General features: G+C 42.3%; 1 protein-coding gene across 15 annotated transcripts in view; it reads left to right on the top strand.

The window, feature by feature from the left end:
- Positions 1–20675, top strand: part of TENM4 (teneurin transmembrane protein 4) — a 1646934-nt gene that overhangs the window by 1433750 nt on the left and 192509 nt on the right. For all 15 annotated transcript variants that reach the window (XM_068654787.1, XM_068655360.1, XM_068655430.1 and 12 more), the window contains 3 exons: positions 3472–3724; positions 8943–9041; positions 11089–11324. In XM_068654787.1, the coding sequence (XP_068510888.1) occupies positions 3472–3724; positions 8943–9041; positions 11089–11324 (588 nt within the window). The remainder of the gene's footprint in view (positions 1–3471; positions 3725–8942; positions 9042–11088; positions 11325–20675) is intronic.

The following is a 20675-nucleotide window of genomic DNA, read 5'->3' as shown; positions in this document are numbered from 1 at the left end:
GTGTTTTGGAAACCAAAGAGGAAAACTGCAAGAATGGAAGTGTAGAAAATTATCTGGTTTTAAGGGAGCCAGGATAACTGCCGAGCAGTCATGGTTTGCTATCTCATCCTTGATTTTAAAATGTCTGAGGAAATCTAATACAATTTGGGCAGAAGCCACAAAGTCTGGCTTCTCTAGAAAGCATTCTGAGTTTCTGTGGTTTACTCGTCCCGATAAAGGTTTGCTGTTAGACGTAGAAGGCTTTATCTGACTTCCCCTCTCCCCTTCCTACGCAATGGGATCTGAAAAATGCAGTGCTGCCTAAGCAGCTGTAATAGGATAACGAGAGCATCTTCCCAGTGCTGGGAGATAAGAGAAGCACTGCAGCCAGCATGAAGGTTCTCCGTCCTGCATGGAAACCACACACTTTATTATCACTCAAAAACTGTGGGATGAATTAAAGAGGGGATGTTTAAACAAAGGGACAGTTGCAATTTTTAGGAAATCAAGGATGAATGCACTTTGTGGGATCCCCTTACTGACTGCAAAGCCCATGGGATCGATGGTGACCACAGAGGGTAAGAACCTCAATAGTTGTTTCGCACCTACAAAATCCTGCATGGCTGCAGTGTTTTTGGGGAGGAAGATCTTACAGCTCGTGCTTCCATCCGCACCTCTTTTCTCATGTTCCTCAGCTTGAAAAGAAGAAAAAAAAAAAAAAGGTTGTAAGGCAAGGGAGATAGCTGCTAATCCAAGTCGAGGTATATTAAATGTAGCGATGCTTTGACATGACATAAGTGTTCAGAATTTGTATATGAATAAAATTAAGAATATTCTGGGAGGAAAAGCAACCTACCTGTCAGAAAAAAAGAAATATAAGCTATAAAATCCTATGAAAAATCACGGACCAGAGCAAGATAGATGTGCTGTCTTTACTTAGCAGAGAAATCACCGAGGGTATGCAAATAGAGCACGAAAATGACACATTTTCACTTGATTCAAAAGCATTATCCATAATAGCATCTGCAATGTGTCTGCAGTAATAGGGAGCAAATTGGGATTTACAGAGCAGATGGGGGGAAATGGGCTCTGACTCAGTCTGAAAGCGGTGTCCCCGGTAGAAGTCCAATGATAGTGGGAGAACATCACAAAACGCCCACTGCCTTTTCCAGGATTCACCCGTTTGCCCACAGCATTCATCTCAGCCGTGATGAAAGCTTGAACAACTGGACTTGTCAACTTTTTGGGCTGTTGCTCCTGATTAGATGAGGCATTTTTCCTGGGATGAATTAAGTTCTCGTGAAAGGTGAGAGATTGACAGCCCCAGAAACTGGAAATCCTCTGCTCACGTCCATCTCCCTCCACCTGGGATTAATAAGCTGCTCCTATCTTCCCTGTCCTGCTCCCCAGGCTGCAGCTCACACTGCGTGCTCTCTCCCTTTTCCTCCCTTTTCTTTTTTTCCCTCTTTTTCCTCCCTTCCTTCTGTCTCACACAGCGGCTTAGCCAACAGCCATGGCTGCTGCCTCTCGAGGGGGAAAATGAGTCACTGCCGTAAGGAAGCCAGCAGCAGGATTCCCCCACGGTTGTTTTTACCACCTCTGTGCTCATTTAGGCTCCGTTTAAGCAACAGTCAGCGATAACATCCAGGGCAAGGGCGGTTGGATGCCTCGGTTCGTGTGGTGCTGCAGAACTGCTGTCAGACCTGGTTCGGTCCCGATATTCCTCATCTGTACTGGCCGTGGTGGCTGCTTTTCCCTTACTTTTAGTGTGCTGGCTGCTGGACAGAATTTGGCAGGGCTTGCTGGCCATGGATCAGAGACCAAGATGGCATGTTCAATGCTGGGTGAGCCTTGCTGAGCCAGACCTTTAAATTCCTGGGAAGAATTTGTCTGCCCAAATGTAGGCTTCTCGTTGAGCTGGTTACCGTCTGTTGTCATTGATACACAACAGGGTGAACAGCACTTGTAAGATATCCTATGACCAGGTTATAGGATAAAATGGATCCTAGAAGCATTCATTTCTCCCTGTGAAATCCATAACCACATTCCCATGTCTAACTTAAAAAGGCCAAAGGTAGACACGTGTTTTGCATGTAACTACATGTAGATAACAGAATGGCGTCTCCATAATTAATATTTTCTATTGTTTTGCTAGACCATACCTCAATCACCCTCAGGTTTTGGTTTCATCAGCCATAGCTAATGACGAGGCAGTTTGAGTCAACGTAGGGTGAGGAGAAAAGGGTTGGGATGCATCTCTCACATCTTTAAATCTTCTCTTATGTGTCCAAATATTCAAAAGGCTACAGAGATACTGTAAATGATTTCCCCTGAATCCAAGATTTAGATCCTAATCCAGATTTCATAGGTGTCGTTAAATGCCATGGTAATTTTGACACCATTCATTGTAATTTAGGACCGTGTACAGTTCATTCAATCCTGAGCTTTCTAATTAGAGAGTAAATGAGTGTTAGTTTTTCGTGAAGTGTGGCTGGTAAGTATCAGATGGATACTTTTTCTTCCCCAGATAAAGCAGCAGATAAGTGTTGTGCATCAGTAACTTACAGGCATAAAACCACTAATGTCAGAGAGGAGCAAGTTTCTGTATCCCATCTCCTGAGCTGTCTATCTCCCTCGAGTTCCATCAAACATTTTAGTTTGTCTTCATTTCCAGAAAACACGTAGAAATGGTTAGTCACTAAACTAAAAACACCGATATAATCAGCACCAGGTTGGTCTTCTCTAAGCATTTGCCTTCCTTAATCTCCCTCCCTCAGACCCCTGGCTAACAACAATAGGATCTGGAGTTTTATTCGAGCAGCTCTATCACTGATAACCACAGCTATTCTTTACATCTTTCTTCGCTATACGTTGTTTCATTTTCCTGACACCTCTGTTTTCATGCCGTATGCATTTTTTACTCAGTTTGAGCACGTATCTAACAATACAAACTATTGGATTTTGTTAAATTGTATGATCCTGACACAGTTTTATGGCCTTCCCTAAACTCAGTCTATGATTAAACGTATTCTCAGTCCTCGTCTTGGCTTAACTATTGGAAGTTCTCGGGGAAAACAGGCAGAACAAACTTCACTGGGAGCTGTATATCCATCATAAAACTGCTCTTAAGTGTTATCTATCCAGCCTGGTTGTATTTTTCATGCTTTATCACAAATCAGTGTCACAGATAGATTGCAGTTTGCAACCTGCAGTTGTTCATCGGAGTTAACTTGGCTGTCAGGACAGCCTTTTTGCAGCGCTTTAAGCTTTCATAACTTTCTTGCATGAAACCGAAGTATTTCTCCAGCCAGCCAGTGGATCAATGCATGTGTCATTAGGACATATGGAGCAAGTCGAAGTTAGCCTTTTGAGTTTGATTTAGGATATGTGGCATCCCAGCCTGTCTACATTTTAGAAGTGCCTGCACGGAAAGGAGTCTGGTATGGAGTAACTCAGATCACGGACCTTAAAAATATTTCACTTCTGTTTTAGATCATCCTCCAAATCTTCAAAACCATTCGAGACTCAGAACTCCACCGCCTCCGATATCCCATGCTCACACCCCAAATCAACATCACGCTGCCTCCATCAATTCCCTGAACAGAGGGAACTTCACTCCTCGCAGCAACCCGAGCCCAGCTCCCACGGACCACTCTCTTTCTGGAGAACAACCAGCCAGCACTCAAGAACCAGCCCATGCTCAGGACAACTGGTTACTTAACAGCAACATCCCACTGGAGACTAGGTAAGTCACTGTCTTTAGTACTTTACAGTGCTTTGCCTGAGTGTGCTAAGGATGTTATGAACATATGTGCATCTGTATAGGTAGCATTCAGTTTGCGAACTGGTCTTTAGATGATATATTTTGAGTTCTGTTTATTATTCCTTGTGTCTTTTTTATTTGGACTAGGAGAAGAGGAAATTGCTCTTCTTTCATAAACTAAAAGTATTATATTTTAACAGCTGCTTGTAAGGTTTTTTTTTCCTCATTTAAAATTGGAATCAGGATCACAGATTAAAATGTTCTTCTTTTTTTTTTAATTTTCCCTTAATATTTTTTCTTCCTGTGTCATAGGATAAATCAATATCCTATTTAAGAAACCGAAATCAGTCAATATATTGAAAAGATTTAGCCTTCTAGCTGTGCCTCATCAAGCAGATGCTCTTGTAGTACGTCACTTAGGAAAGGATGATCTTGTTTTACCTACTGAGGAGAAGTCAGCTGCTGCATTTTACTACTCTACAACGCTTCTCCAGCAAGCAAACAACACCGGATAGCAACACATTAGTAAATTAATGATGCTTCCATTTAGCTTTTAAATACTTCACCACCTATGAAACGTACCAAGGGTGTGGGAAAAGTGCACTGAGTTTATCTAGTTGATAGCTTTGATTAGGCTTTTTTTCCTGATAGGTAGGTTCTGGAAAGGGGAGTTGTCATTCCCCCTCAGCTTCAGTCTTTCCATCTGATCGGGAGGGCATCTTCCAGTAGTCCCACTTGAAACTCTGTTTTCACATTCTCCAGAGGTTTTGCTTCATCATTTCCTTTGGTACAGAGAAGCCCCTGGAGATGCTGGATCCCTTAGCCCCATACACAGTGTCTTCTTCAGTCTGGGGAGGTCTTCTAGGCCAAACATTGCACATTGACTTAGCTGCCTTTTTGCCTTGTTTGACTTGCCTTCTCAAACCAACAAGAAAGATTTTAGGCAGCAAAAACTGACTGAAAACCGAGCCAAGGACCAAAGCTGTTGCTTCACTGCCTGTGGGAATCTCATCGAGATCAGTGGTGGCTGTGTCTGTATCCTGGGACAAGCTGTACCCAGTTTTGCCAACTTCTGCTAAGAAAATATTTTTTAAAAATTAATGACTGTCGATTTCCTAGAGAAGTAGCTGTATCTGCTGGCCCCCTGAAACTTCCAAAACAGACCTCAATCTAACATTTTATGGCATTTAAGGATAATTAATTTCTCGGCAACTGCTTGATTAAAAAGACCGAACTAAGAAGCTGGCTCCACAAGATTAAGACAAAATTATAAGCAATTACTGCGAGTGTGATTTGGCAACAATTTCAGTAATTATATTGTCTTCCTAATTCTTGAGCATACATACCCAAGGCCTGACTTTCATGTATTGTTTCTTTTGAAAAAAGTATTGCAGCCCTTAGTTGAGTAATCTTTTACATTTCTGCAGCATCCCTCGTACCTTTTTCTAAACCAGGATGTAAATTTGTCAGAGAAGAGATATTTCACTGTTTGAATAGTGCCAAGACATCCTCATATCTGACCAGAGTCTCTCCGAACACATCACATTCCATTGAGAGGGAATATCTTGACTGCTGGAGGAATGTCAGAGATAAAAACTCTTTTATGAAAACATCCTGCCCCCAATTGTCCACTTCTGGTGTTGATGAGAGGATGAGATAGAGGGACAACCCCACCACGTATTAATAAATGCAGGAGATTGTAGACAGAACAATTATCTGGTTAGTCCTCAACAATACCTGTTAAATTATAAACAAGTACATCCTTAAAGACTGTCCTTATTTCTTCCCCATGAAAACATTGGGGATGAACATTTTTCAGGAGCTGAAGCAGACCATTCTTTCAGCAAGTTGGGTTGTCATTATCTCTGTTATTATCCCTAACCCAACTAGACTTTGGAGGTCTACTTGCATGAAGAGATCCTTCTGCATCATTTAAGGATTTCACTCGCATCACAAATCACTCATATTTGTAATTGACCCTCAATTTAACTATTATATTAAGTAGAAAACAGGTCATTTAGAGACCGATGTGGCTTTTGACACACTGGATGGAAGGGCGTAATGTAGCCCAGTATCCCTTCAGATGACGAACGTGTTGGAAAAGTATGCTGAACTGCAAATGAGCACATTCACAGAGCATGACAGACAGGCTTTTTTTTCCTTCACTAAACAAACATTAAGAAAATAAAGCATGCTATAATTTTGTCATAATGCAGAGGCTGCGCTGCATAGATGACTGTAAATCTGAGACAAATCTCTGCTCTAATAATCTGCTTTTCCGACGTGCAGAGATCTTCCATTTCCTTTGGTGGGATGTCTGCAAATGTAAAAGGCCAAGCTTCTGTTTGGCAAACTTGGATGCCCCGTTTCACCTCTTTCATGAAGCTGACCTTCCCCACTGCAAAGACTTTTAGAACCAAAATAAGAAGAAGAAAAAAAAAAAGACTTCCACCTAAGAGAATAAAATGTCCAATATGTAAGAAATAAATCCTGACCAAGAGACATTAATCCAAGAATTAAGGCCTTTGAAGTATAGCAATAGGAGATTATAGTAATCTCATGTCAAAAATGGAATTGTATTTCTGTTGAATATCCCTTTTTTTTTTTTTTTAATTCCATATTAGTCAACAGAGAGAGCAAACACGAAGAAAAAGCCACGTCTTTTAAACAGAGTTTGTCACAGGCTGTGAAACGTGCCTACAGTTACAGATTTTTAAGCACCCCAGAGTTTGAAGAGGCTTGACTTTGACTGTTGTGGACTGCAGGCAGTTTTCAGAACTGGAAAATTAGGGTGGTTTGTCACTGCCTGGAAATTTCCATCATGTAACGCAAACGCAAGCAGAGATGTGTAGTACAAGTATACAACTGACACAATAACCATACCCTATATCCGAAAACTTTATGTTGCTAGAGGAAGAGCCCCTCCTCTTCTCTCCCTCCTCTTCTTTAGTTTCCCTTTACTCCCTTTTCTCTGTTTCTCCTTCTTCCTCTTTCTTTTCCTGTCTGCTCTCTTTTTTGTTGCTTTAAAAGCAATATATTATCAAGGTTGTGATGAGAAGATCTTTGCTCAGCACTCCCTCCTGACAGGTAAGTCAGTTCTCCCCATATTTATTTCTCACTCTTCCTTCTTCTGTGGCATCCTTTCTGTTCCTTTACATCTGACCTTGCAAGGAGCAAGTAAATGCCAACTAGACGGACGTTTGGTTGACAAACCAACAGCTTGCAGGGGACTTCCATTCCCAGGAAATTTCACGTGGCAATCACATAAGGTCAGCTCCTGCCACCACAACTCATAGTGAGAAGGGAGAATGGTTTGTAAACAGGCAGCTCTTCACAGGTCATCTCCAAAGGAGCAGCATTTGTGCAGCCCTCGGTGAGGACAGTCATGCATTAGTCCCATCAGTGACCCAGCCGCCTCGCTGTTACACATCCACGCATTATACAATTATGTAACCCTCACCCCTTCCGCTTTATTGACAATCCGCAACCGAAATTCATGGACCCAATCCGACATGGATTTTAACTTCTGATCAACTCCTATTGATCAGCGTGTCCCTAGGTGCCTTGCCTCTTACCCATTAAACGCTCGGTGCATGCGCATCCGCTGCTTCTTTTTTGCGTTGAATTCAACATCCAACCTTTCCTGCATTCCTAGGGAATGTGAGGAAGCAGCAAACGCTTGGGGATGTCTCGAGTGCTATGGCACACAGCTCATGCATGTCGGTCCACTTTACTCCGAAGCTAGGAATAGGAGTCACTTTACTTTCATTCACATTAAGGAGTAGATCCGTGCTGTCAAAGCAGCCCAGAGGCCTCCAGAAGCAGTGGGTTGAACAAAACAAGTGCTGGCATTAGCAGCAGGAAGAGGAGGAGGTAGAAATGAATATGAAGGTTAAGGACATTTCAGAAGAGACGGTATCAAGGTTTGTATAATGTGACAGGGCTGGTTTCCCTTGGTATAGCACATTACCCGAATCCAGTTTCTTTGACAGAGGAGTTCTCGTTTGAGTTCACATCATGTCACTTACATCCTGTAAGCGCTTAATCCTGCATAAGTGATAAAATGTCACAATGCTGTTACGTTCCTTTTGCTAGTTTTGGCCAGGGGATTTATTCACATTCAGGCTTAGATTCAGTTCTGATGCTGAAAACAGGCATGGGCAAAATCAGGACTGGTTTTTGTTTTAAAGACGATGGGAAGAATGTTCTTTTGTCAGGTCCTGAGAACCAAGCCTGAAGGTGAGAAAGACACAATCTGTTCCCAGCTGTGCCTCTGACTTAATTCTTTGTGTTCCTGCTATTCTCCTCTAAAAGTACAAAACAGTTCAGTATATATAGGTCGAAATGTGACTCATCGGAGTATGTGCCGGGGAGGCCAGATATTGCAAAATACCATTATTGTGTGCAAAATCAAACCCAGGCTTTTTCACCTGCGGGACCTGTATATCTCACCTATTGCCTGGATTATCCAGGTTACAGCCAGTATTCTGCTATTGGAATTTGGGTTGCAGCATAAGCTTTTTCCAACTTGAACCTGCTTATCACCAAAAGCCTCTTTTTTTTTTTTTTTTTATTCTGAATGCTCCTGCTAAGCAAAACCTGCATTTGGAAACTTCTAAATACGAAGCTCTCATTGGTCCACAGAGAAAAACAAATTCATCAAGTTAGTAATTAAAGAGTTCTCAAATGCAAAACTGAAACTTAAGCAAAAAAAAAAAAAAGTGGCAGATTTTTACTGGAGATCCATGAGGATGTTGGATTGAGCAGTGCTACCAAGGTATCAGCCACAATGAGACAGAGACTGTGGTGTGCCTTTTCAGAGTAACAATAACTCAGATGCAGGAGCATAACAAGGTTACAGCCGTGCTGGATTGAAATCTAGTTTTTTGAATCCAGCACTTCAGAAGGTTGCATGTGTCACTGGCAATAAATAATGTGAAATGAACAAAGACAACTTTTTTTTATACACGCACATGGGCGTGTGCTTATGTGTGTGTATATGCATATAAATGCTGTGTATAGAGAGAAGTGAACATTCTGAGAAGCTATATATGTATATGTGTAGCATCTTATACATATAAATATATGGTCCATCATTCTAATTCCATGCACAACTGCACTATAACCATTGTGGTTTATAAGATCACACTTCATATATGCATGACTCACTGGCTTCATTCATGTTTCCATATGTATGTAGAAACATAGCAAAGCAGACATTCCTAGAGACATTGCAGGACAACCTCATTGAGATGGACATTCTCACCTCCTCCCGACATGACGGTGCTTACAATGATGGGTATGTGACACTTACGTGGTCTTCCTGTTTACTGTACAGTCATCATGATCCTTGCATGAAAGCATTTGGTCACATCCATGATGTTTAAGGGCAACACCATTGCTGGCCTCTTCCAAAATGGCTTAAAAAAATGAGGTTCTGGAGCAATGTGTCCTGTACATATTAATGGCAGGCTCATTAATATGCTCGTGATCCACAGCATTCCATTTGCTTTTTTTTCCCCTTGTTTTGAAAGTCATTGCATTAGTAAGAAGTACCTACAGCAATTCCGAGTCCCATATAAACCCAGATTAATTTAATTTTGATAATGATCTTAAACCGTTATTGTGCTGGCAGCCTGATCTTTCATTGTTAAGCTGGTATTTTTCACGTGCCTTATCATACAAAAGGTACAGAGTGTCTACTAGTGGTATCTAAACTGAGCCTTTGATTTTGACTCAGCCGCCCATTCTGACATTTTTACTTAACTTTTAATCTCTTAACTTTTAAGTTATAAACAGCTTTTAACATGACAGTGCCAAAAATGTCACTCTTGTAGTGGCACTTTCTAATTTGGTAGCCGCCCTTAACTGAAGATCTAATTGATGTGCTCGAACACTGCAGGTACCTCTTTGCTCAGACCAGATACATCTCCCTAAACAAATACTTCCTGAAGCACAGAAAAGTATCTGAGTCCTTGTCCAAATGAATGTTTTGATGTAGAGCATTAGTAGAAATAATGAATCTTTCTCTAATGCTCAGCAGCCATGCTTTGAGTACCCATAAAACCATGGCTGTAATTGTACAAACACCTGTTTCGCAGAATTATATGTCACTTTATCCCGCACAAATCCGTGGCTTTTCTGCATGGTGATGTTTCTGCATGTGACATTTCTCCCCGTGACTGCACGAGTGACTTCAAGGGGAAAAGAGAGTCACGTCTGGTATAATCCACTGGCTCAACTGACTCCCTCGGATCCATGCTGATTTGATTTATGCTGGCTGCAAGTCCGGCCCCATAAACCACAGCAGAAGGTGCAAACTGTACGGGGGGCTGCTTCTCAGTCCTCACAAGCAGCATTTGTGTTCGACATCAGCATGGTGAGAGGAGAGTCGGATCCCTTTCCCAAATTTCATTCCCACAACTGGAATGCCTTGCACTTCATCACGTCCCACCCAAAGCAGGTTTTCCGTTCAGGATCCCCATGGAAGGAACTCCCATCGGGACATTTCATTTCAGGAGCTCATGGGCTGCAGTGGTTTTTGTTTGCGGTTTCATGAGTCCTCATGGGCTGGCTCTCAGGCTGCGGTTGCAGTAACGGGCAAAACACGGCGCCTCCCAACGTGTCACCGGACAGGAAACGCTGTTGCCTTTGACAGTAATTCACACTTTTAAAAAAGAGGCATCAAACTAAGGTGCTTTGTGGAAGCAGGGGCCTCTCCCCGCTGCCTGCAGGCAAGACCCAAGCTCTGGATTTGATACTTTCAGCCATCCCCTCATCCAGGTGGAGGCAGTGTGAATGTTCCCCTCTGTGACAATTTGGGTGCTACGGAATGGCTTAAGCTCTCCTCCCCCCCATCTCCATTCAGCGATGCAATACGAAAAAAAAAACGCTCTCATGCAGTGATCAATGAATTGGTGAAGTCCCCTTTTTCCTTACTACAACCTACGCTGCTGTTGCCTTCCAGCCAGGAGCGGGAGCTGCCCGTGCCACCAGTCTGTCGTAGCTCTGCTTGGGGTTTCCGTGTCACCCCAACGCCAGCTTTTCCACAGAGGGGTGCTCCTGCCCTTGAAGGGTTCTCCGTGGCATTGCTGGCGCTGGGTTTTGTTTTGTTTTTTATTTTTTTTTTCAATCGTTCGTTCGGTTTGGTTTTCCTTTACTCTGTGTGACTTGCCGTTGGTTTTTATTCTTCTCTTCCGTGCATGCCGCCCGTGTCTTTAGCCAGCGTTATGTGGAGCTGCTCTCCTCGTCCCGGCAGCAGTCGCCATCCTCTCACCCCACGTTCTCCCCCCCTGCTGCTTCGATTTGTGTGAGGAATCACTTGCTGTCGGTCTTTCTTCCCTCAGGCACTTCCTGTTTAAACCTGGAGGCACTTCTCCCCTTTTTTGTACCACGTCGCCGGGATATCCCCTGACGTCCAGCACTGTGTACTCACCTCCCCCTAGGCCCCTTCCTAGAAGTACCTTCTCTAGGCCTGCCTTTAACCTGAAGAAACCCTATAAGTACTGTAACTGGAAATGCGCAGCCCTGAGTGCCATTGTCATCTCAGTCACACTGGTGATCCTCCTGGCGTATTTCATAGGTAAGCCTATTTCTGGTTTTATTTTCCTTTTCTTTTTTTTTTTTCTGCTTTTCTTTCCTTTCTCTGCAAATTCACACCCGATGCAAACGCTTGGGAACCAGAGGGTCAAACTCATGATACGCGGTAATGGGGAGATAAGGCCTCTGCTGACTTAATTGAGGTTGAAGTGCTATGGCAGGGAGCAATATTTGACCTAACACGCATAACGGAGCCAGAAGGGCTTAGCAGAGTGTAAGTCATATGTTGTCCTCCCTTTAAACCGAGCGGACTGCTCGCTTTCTGAAGAGAAAAGCATAACTGGAGTGAGACAAACCCACCAGGTTGTATAAAACCAACCAGAAAATTCTGATTCAAGCAGGCAGTGAGGTGCATGTCCTAATCACGGCCGCATCCAGGTCAGTGGGAATTCTCTGCCATTGACTGACAGGGTCAGAACCCAAATCCTAACACAATTTATTCTACCTTTTCATGGCACTTCTCATCCATTTAAGCAACTATGCTGAAATTCTCAGGGTTGTGAGAAGGAATAGGGAAGGACTGAGTTTAGCTTGTGGTCCAACCGAGCCTTTTTAAGTAGGGGAGATTGGGGACAATTTGCTATTTGGGTGGAGAAGCATTTTTTTTTTTCTTGAGCTGTGCATGATCTGAATTTATGGGCTGTCAGCCTTCATTATGAAAGTAATTGAAACGTTAGAAGTGAAAATTGTATTTTGCCTTCCGTAAACTTGGGGTGTTAATGTTACTTTTCCTCAGTCAGAGCTGATATTTGTCTTACAAATGTCTTAGAAAGGTCCGTTCCTCCACTCCTCTTGTAAGCTGTCAGCGGTGCAAACTCGAGTTGTCAGACACTTGGAGATGTGATCATAGGTAACAATGCCTGGGTCTCATGGCGCAAATGAGTCTTTTTGATTTCATAGTGGCTTCCTGTGCACTAATGATCTATAAAAGGTTGTGGTTAGAATTACAAATCTTAGCCTGGATCGAAAGATTTCTGCTTTCATTTCACATGAGTGTAATTAGCACTACCACAAAGGATTGCTTTTACTGTGCTCCTTTTATGTACACTTCCTTAATGACTGATACTTCTCCACTCCTGCCTTGTATCATACTTTGGTCACTTTCATGCCTTCCGTAAGAGGAGCAGAAATGATTAATTAACCAACATTAAATCAGCAGCAGTTTGATGGAATATGCAGTCAATTTTCATCATTTGCTATGTACATTTGGACTCGCCTTTCTCATTTGTCTGGTATTCTCCCCGTGCCCAGAACATGGTTCCTCTGGACATTATCTCAGTGTGTCAGAGGAGTATTGTAACTCAGAACAGCGGTGCCTGTTCATTCTGACGGAGGATGTATGTGCCGTTTGATAGATTAAGAAGAGTTTGGTGGTTTGCCGCTCGCTGTTCCCCTGCTCAAACCCCTTTTTCAGAGTTCTGGAAAGATCAGGCTTTTAAAAACCACAGCTTAATGTGGCTGAAAGGTGGGTCCATTGAGTACTCTCCCTTTTTTTCCCCATTCAGATGAATCCTGTGGCATCCGCTAGGCTCCGTGGCTGGCTGGCGAGGTGCCAGAACTGCTGATCAGGTTGAACTGCTGTAATTATGGGTCATAATTACTAATTTCTAAAGGAACTATCAATTATTAAAAATCAAATTCAATGGTTCAATTCAGCATAAACATATTTAACAAAGGTTGTCTCTACCAGACCCAGCGTTCTAATCAACAAGCAAAAAGGCAGATATTTAATTAGATTTTGATGAAAAATTGTGTTTAATTTCAAGTATAATCAATTATTAATTACTGTAATGAGTGACTCTGGCGGGGTTTACTAATTAACTCATTTAAAAATTATGAATAACCTTTTCATTTGTAATTATTTTCTACATCCTGTCAAGTTGCAGATGAGAATTGTATCACCTAGCCCAAAAGGAAAAAAAAAGAATCAGGGAGTCAAAATGTTTGTGCTTTCACTAAGTTAAGCTTAGATGTTTTGCATTCAGATAAAAACTACACAGTTATTTACTGAACTGATTCATTCTTTAAATAACCTGGTCTGTTTGCAAAACAAGTGGTTGTTTTTCCTACAGTATTTTTTCCCCCTGTTTTTGCTTAGTTGCATTTTCTTACAAATACCTTTTCTCAATTAAGCAGTATCTTGCTCTTTTTGATGCCCCAGGGACCATCTGAGTGGTAAGGTACAACTGATCACAAGCAGGAAGGGCTAACCTATATAACACCCTATCAATGTTAGGAACATTACTTGCCAATGACCATTTTCATCCTGAAAAGCAAACTGAGGTCACTGGGGACACTTCCATTCAACTGCATGGACTTTGGGTCAGGTCACAGGATCCCAGGATCATGGAGTGGCTGGTGGTGTTGGGCAGCTGCGGGTCCCTGTGGTGCCAGCCCTGCTCCAGCAGGGCCACCCCGAGCAGGGGGCCCAGCCCGACATCCAGGCAGCTGCTGGAGATCCCCAAGGAGGAGCCCCCAGCCCCTCTCTGGTCCCATGGCAGTGGTATAGATTTTCCTCTTTTTTTTTTTCTTTATACACTGATCAGTTCATGGAAATACTTCAGATTAATCATACATATCACAATCCTCTGTATAAATATTAAAAATCACCCATTGAAGTCCTTACCTATCTATACAAGGGAACGGTGCTAGGGACTTCCAGAATTCTGCTCTCGCCAATCCTTTTTGTGTGACAGATGCTCAGGCACAAGTGTCATGGGTGGCCATCTGAGGCAGGCAGAGCTGCATGTAAACAACGAGGCATTTGGTTGTTTCTCAGTTTCTTTGCTGAAGACAGTTCATCTTTTAAATTCATCTGAAACACTTGCTAAATCGTTTGTTTAAGGCTGAAAGCCAGAGTTTCTATTTTTTTAAGACTTTTACATAGAATCATAAAAAGGCTTGGGTTGGAAGGGACCTTAAAGCCCCCCTAATTCCACCCCTTGCCATGGGCAGGGACATGTCCCCTGAGTCCAGGCTGCCCCCAGTCCCCCCCAGCCTGGCCTTGGGCACTGCCAGGGCTGGGGCACCCCCAGCTCCTCTGGGCAGCCTGGGCCAGGCCCTCAGCGCCCTCAGAGGGCAGAATTTCTTCCCAAGGCTTCCCCAAAGCCTCCCCTCTGCCAGGCTCCAGCCGGTGCCTCTCGTCCTGTCCCCCCAGCCCTGAACAAGAGTCCCTCCCCAGCTTTCCTCTAGGCCCCATTTAGGTACTGGAATGCCTCTGTAAGGTCTCCCCGGGGCCTTCCCTTCCCCAGGCCCACCACCCCCAGCTCTCTCAGCCTGGCCCCACAGCAGTGTCCAGCTTCTCACCCCAAACCACCCCCAGGTCCCTCTCCTCAGGGCTGCTCTCCAGCCATTCTCTGCCCAGCCCGGATTTGGGCCCTGGGATTTGGGCAGGACCTTGAACTTGGCCTTTTGAACTTCATCAGGTTCACACAGCCCCACCTCTTGAGTCTGTCCAGGTCCCTCTGGATGTGTGCTGGAGGGGCTGGATGCAACCAATCACCTCCTTATTTTCCATGTGCGTTTTTACTTAGAAATATATATTTTTAATAGTCTGAGGTTCACTAATCTTGCTGGGCTTTTTCAAAGAGGAGAGAAGGCATAAACAGAAGTCCCTGGAAGCTGAGCGGCTGGTATCGTGTCAATGTGGTGATCAAGCTTGAAGCTTTTGCAGGTCTGAGTCACTGGTCTTGAAAGATAATGACAAACAAAATATAACAGAATGTATTAAGCACCAGAAGCGGGTTTTCATTTGAATTAAGCACTTTTTGATTGACTTGTTGCCACCTTTTCAAATATTCAGAGACACACGCTACGGCAGCAGCAACAATACGCGTTGAGGTTTGGTGCACACACAGTTTCTGCAAATCCCAGGAGCTCTACAGTCACTTGCCTCGTGGGGTGAGAACAGCAAAGAGAAAAGCAGTGGCAGGTCGGGGCTGTAACATTAAAACGGCAGGGACGGCCCCGCTGGAGCCACTGAAATGAAAGGCCTCTTTAAGCAGCTTGTAACTGACCTGCAAATTTGCTGTTCCAGGAGGTCGGGAAGAGACATCGCTTTAAAATTAAATCGTCCATTTTAGGATTTGTCCCTTCTATCGACATTCAAACGAGGAAAAAATTCCTGGCTTTTGCTGGGATGGGAAGGCGTCTGTATGGTACGGAGCTCTGCCTTGGAGGGACAATTTAGAGACAGAGATAATACCATGAGGTGTGTTGCTATCTGAATACTTTGTCTGCACTTTCTGTACCTGGTAGATGCCAGGCCTGATAACACAGCTCTGTAAGGAGTCTCTGACATTTCTGCTTTGCTTGGGAGGAAGATTTCTGAGTTCAGAAATAGAAAAGACCTGTTTGATTGTCCGGATCTCCATGCCCAGCAGCTGTTTGGCTAGATCCGCGGAACAGTTTCTAAATGAATTAGTGATGGAGAATAGTTTCTTTCTTCTGAAACAGAAGGTATTATCCTCTGCCTGATGTACATTCCAGACGAGATGGGAGCACGATTTGATGTAGTTAGGCACTTGCAATTTTCCTATACTTAAGCATGTGTTGCGGTTGCATTGCATGAACAGCAAGAAAGATGGACATTTGATTTAAATTAAAGTTAGGGCTGGAAAACACATTATGAAGCCAAAACAGCCATTTGCTTGATTGGAGTCAGGTCTCCTCTCGTCTGAACTCCGTACAGACGCAGCTTCCCTTCAAGAACAGCGTTGCTTGCTATAGGCAAAATGCTTTGACAGTAAAACGGTGCTAGAGCTATGATGTGTTTATAAAGTGCCTTTCCTTTCGTTGTCTGAAGATCACCCTGAAAGCTAACTTCAGCTGAGTTTCTCTCTGATCCTTTGATGATATGTAGTAAACCCAATTTAAAGCAGCTCTCCAAAGCTCTTAGCTAACTGGTTAGCTGTGGATGTGTAACATAGCAATTACTGTGGTGTTCACATGCCACTTGAGATCAGTAGGAAAAGTTGCTATTGCTTAATTCTTAAAATTGGGCTATATTTATTCTATTTGTATGCCTTGATAGTAAGGTTTTTTATTCAACTTAAAATATAAAGCATTTTATTACCGTACCAACAAGTTTCTTTCATTTTCTGCTTTCAGATTTCTTTTCTGATCCCAGATTAAGTTCTGTTTTGCTACTGTTGCCATTTGTTCTTTTAATTCACAGGGATTTTTCAGTGTTTTCCACTTCCATCTTATCTTAAATAAAATGCAGAAATGGTAGTTCAACAATCTGTTCTAGCAAAGCCTTTACACTATGAAGTCAATCTGCCACCAAAAGAAGAGCTTCCAGGTCCTTTTTTGGTTCTTTCACATATTCCACAAGCTTCTGCACACTTGGTAACTTCAGGTCTCATTTTCTTCATTTCACCCTTCATCTACAAAAACTGTGAAATCCATTTTGAGAAGTGCTGTGGTACCATCAGCAATATATTTTATGTACAGTAGATGTTTGTAAGACTCAACATCTCAGGATACCGGTTGAGAGGGACCGTCATCACAACCGAGCACTGTAATTTTCATGTTATCTAGTAGTGCCTGAATTTGTGGCTTTTTTTTTTTTTTTTTTTAGGTTAAAGCTGACTTTGGCTGTGCCAAATGCATACGAGCATGCTTAGTGCCAGCCCCTCACTAAGAGTCTTACAATTTAAATGACATCTAGCTCTTTTTCTCCAGTTTTCCATTTTGAACGAGATTAACATACCATCTGATCATGTCTCATTGATGCAGTCATAGAAACCTTTTTTAACTCCTTATACACAGTGACATTCGGGAAATGTGGGCCTTATTCTTCTCTTGAACGTGCTCTTCTTAACCTGGAGCAACTCCATTTACTTTAGCACTGGTTCAGATGCAGTCAGTCGAGGGCATTGATCCTGGTGTCTGCAACAGGAGTTGGACCATGCCTAGAAAAGTCTCTCTGTATTTTTATGTATTCCTGACTGTGAAGATTGATATGGTTAAAGACAAAATACTTCAAGAGAGGTGCTGACCTTCCATCCAGTTCTGAATGATCCCACTGCCTGTTCTGGTGATGAGCTCCAAATTATCTCGGGTAAGCTAAGACATGAGATGAGTCTCAGCCACTTGGAGAGATGCTGTCAAGGGCAGCTTTCAGCTCGTCTTTAAATGCACGATTTCAGACTCCGTTTTGGTGTCTTTCATTGCAGCTTTAGGTGCATGGTGGTATTAATTATAACTCCCATCTTGTTTTCCATCATCTGCAAAGTCAGGAAAAGCTGTTTGTGTTATTGGAGGACCGTGTGCATCTTTTTTTGGTTTGGATTCTGCTCTGGGTCTTTGGATAGCAGCCACTGTCAGCTTTAAAGTTCAGAGGAAAGGAAGTACAAGAGATTTAACTACAGTTTTAAAATATGGGTTATAAAGGTACAAGATCCTACTTTAAAGCTGTGCTTGTGAAGATCAATTCATTCAGGTGGGTGGTAAAAAACTTACCATAGAAACTCCATTAAAGAACATTCACTGTTTCAACCTAGATAAGATCTGCAAGCTGACATTAAAAATGTTGAGATAGGAGAAATATGCAATGGTGCAAACACTATTGAGAGATGCTGCCAGAAAATATTACTGGAAAAGGATAGTAGAACGTAATATAAACACGCTAATTTTACTAGAGCTGCCCAGTGTGCCAAGTGGGATAGGTATAAAAATAAGAACTATTAAAATGTAGGTGGCATTGGATGGCAACACATTCTGAAGCTCAGCAGCAGAATTTCTGCTTTGCAAAGCAGTTAGCACTCCTCCAGAGTCTCCCCTGATATAGAGCATGTTCAAGTACTGCATCTTTTACAAACTGGTTCGGTGTTTATTGGAAGTGAGAAGAAGTAGGAAGATTCCCTTAATTTTCCTTTAACATTTTTTCGTAATTGGTAGTGTTAAAAGCCATAAATGCCATTCAGTCATGTAGTCTGACCTCTTAGGACACCGCAGGCTGGTAAACTCCAGCTCCTTAACCCACCATTTTAACACAGACAAATCACATATCTACTTCAGATCGTTGTTTCCCAGCCTCACCGTGCAAGGATCCCATTTGCTCTTTTGGGCTGTGAAAATAACACTGGGCTTTTATTCAGGCCAGCTATTAATTGGTAAATTTCACTAGAAATTTTAACATTTCATGTTTTTCTCGCCAATCATGATGATTTTCTAGCACTTATAGACAGCTGAGGAATATTCCTCTGTCACTGCCATCCCTAACTGAGCTTACTCTCATGACTTGTTACCCACACAAATGTCTGGTAATTAAAAACACTGAAAGAAAGCCCATTACAGAAAACATTCCTTCTTTCTATGCTACTTGCATATTACTTTTTGCTGTTGGAAAGTGCTTGTTTCTTTAGTCTGAAAGTCATCCCGCATTAAATCAAATGCTTTACAAAACTGTAATTGTGTCAAAATATGAGTAAGTGTTTCTTAAGATCTATTTTTCAGAAAAGCAATATAATTGGCCTGAGTTCCCACACATTCACTTTCGTTATTCTTCCTCGGATGAATTCGGTGTTATGTTTTCCATTATTTTGTCTGTAATAGATGTCAGGCTACCCAGTGTAAGTGACTTGCATCTTCTTTTCCCTTCTTAAATATTTGCACAGCATTAACCCTGTTCTAATCTCTCGGTAGCTGGTTCAGTATTAATCAGTGAGTCAGATTCCTCCTCTGCTAGCTCGTCTCATTTACTGGGTACATGTTAAATGAGCCTGCAGATTTAAAAATGTTTGTCCTTGAATAGATGTAGTTTAATATAATTCTCGGTTATTAATGGACTGGAAAAAAAAAGAAAAAAAGTTATTTCCTGTGAAATAATTGCATTATCCCAGTTATTTTCAAAAACCAGAACAAAAATACTTACTGAACATTTTAGCCTTTATTAAAACATTATTAACAATTTCCCCATCTCCATCAAGTAAATAGCTAAATTGTTGCTTAGTTTACTGGGTTTCAATACGCTTAAAAAACGTTCTATTGTTCTTTCTTCTTTCAGGCCATGGATGTTTTTTTTCTTCATGTCCTTTATCAACTTCCTGTATGGCCTTAGATTTATATAGATTGCTCCCTGGTTCCCTGTTGTTCTGTGTGTGTGTTTTTTTTTTCTTATATATTACTTTTTTATTTCTGCTTATTGTTTTATTTTGACACTGAATGAAGAGGTCCGTTTGTCAAAGTCGGGTCCTCTTTCATCACTGTGGGATCTCGGGGAGAACGGCTTCCTTTTAGAAGCAGACCACCAAAATGATTGAGTCTGGAACCGGTCGAAAGGGGACCGAGGCTGTATACCCAGAGGGCTCCGTCTGATCCTGAGGTTTGCATCGATGCATCACAAAACCAGGCATCAGTCACGTAACACCGCAGTTAGCCCTTCAGCTGCCTGATCCCTTCTTAAATTTAAGAATGTTTAATGCAAGGAGGGATGAGTTTAATTTCCCCCTCTTTTTAGTAAATGGCAAGATACGAGCTCTCAGCTTTTGTAAGCTTTTATCAGTTGCTTTTAGTGAGTTTTTATAGTTGCCATAAGCCCCCAGAAAAGAAAATAACAGCGTGCTGACACTGAAAGTGCTGACCTTGCCTTTATGGCAGTGGCACAGATGTGCTGCTATAATCTTCATTTCACGGCTTAGATTGACCTTTGCACACAGACACTGAAAAGAAATCAATTTTACAGATCTTAATATCTACTGGAAGGAGTTCTCCTCAAGTCTGTGTTTTTATTTCATACTAATTAGTGTGAAATAACGTAATTTAATTGCAGTTAAGTGGAGAGAGAAAGAAAGAAACGTTTCCAGTAATGGGCTTTCCTTCATTTTTTTTAAATACCACGTTAGTGTGGGTAACTAGACAGAAGAGGAAGCTCAGTTAGGGATGCCAGTGGCAGTGAAAAGCATTTCTGAGTTATACTTCAGTGTTTCTCTCCCAACCTTTTCTAACATAAATTGGAAGGTTGCTTTGAACCCTTATCTGCAGCCAGGTCATCCATTTCTATCGGATGTGTGCAGCGAGGCATTCTCCGTGGTTTGTTTTTACCTGTAGTAAAAACAGTAAAAAGCTGAGATATGTGGTAGGTACACGTCTTTACAGTGCTAAGTGAAGTGTTGCAGTTAAGTATATCACCTAGATAACATACGAGATGACCTCTAACATACAGAACAAGATGTCCAACCCGTTCATGGCCTCTCTGACAAGATTTCAACATCACTGCTTCTGCTGAAACTTAAAAGCTCCGAAAGGGCCACTTGCACAGTTCGCTTTGAGATACCAGATTCTAGTGCTCAATAAATAGGTAGGTAGAGGTTGCTGAAGCCCTGTTTAG

The sequence above is a fragment of the Anas acuta genome, chromosome 1, assembly GCF_963932015.1.
Source record: "Anas acuta chromosome 1, bAnaAcu1.1, whole genome shotgun sequence".
Classification (NCBI taxonomy): domain Eukaryota; kingdom Metazoa; phylum Chordata; class Aves; order Anseriformes; family Anatidae; genus Anas; species Anas acuta.
This window is presented reverse-complemented; position numbering and strand designations above follow the sequence as displayed.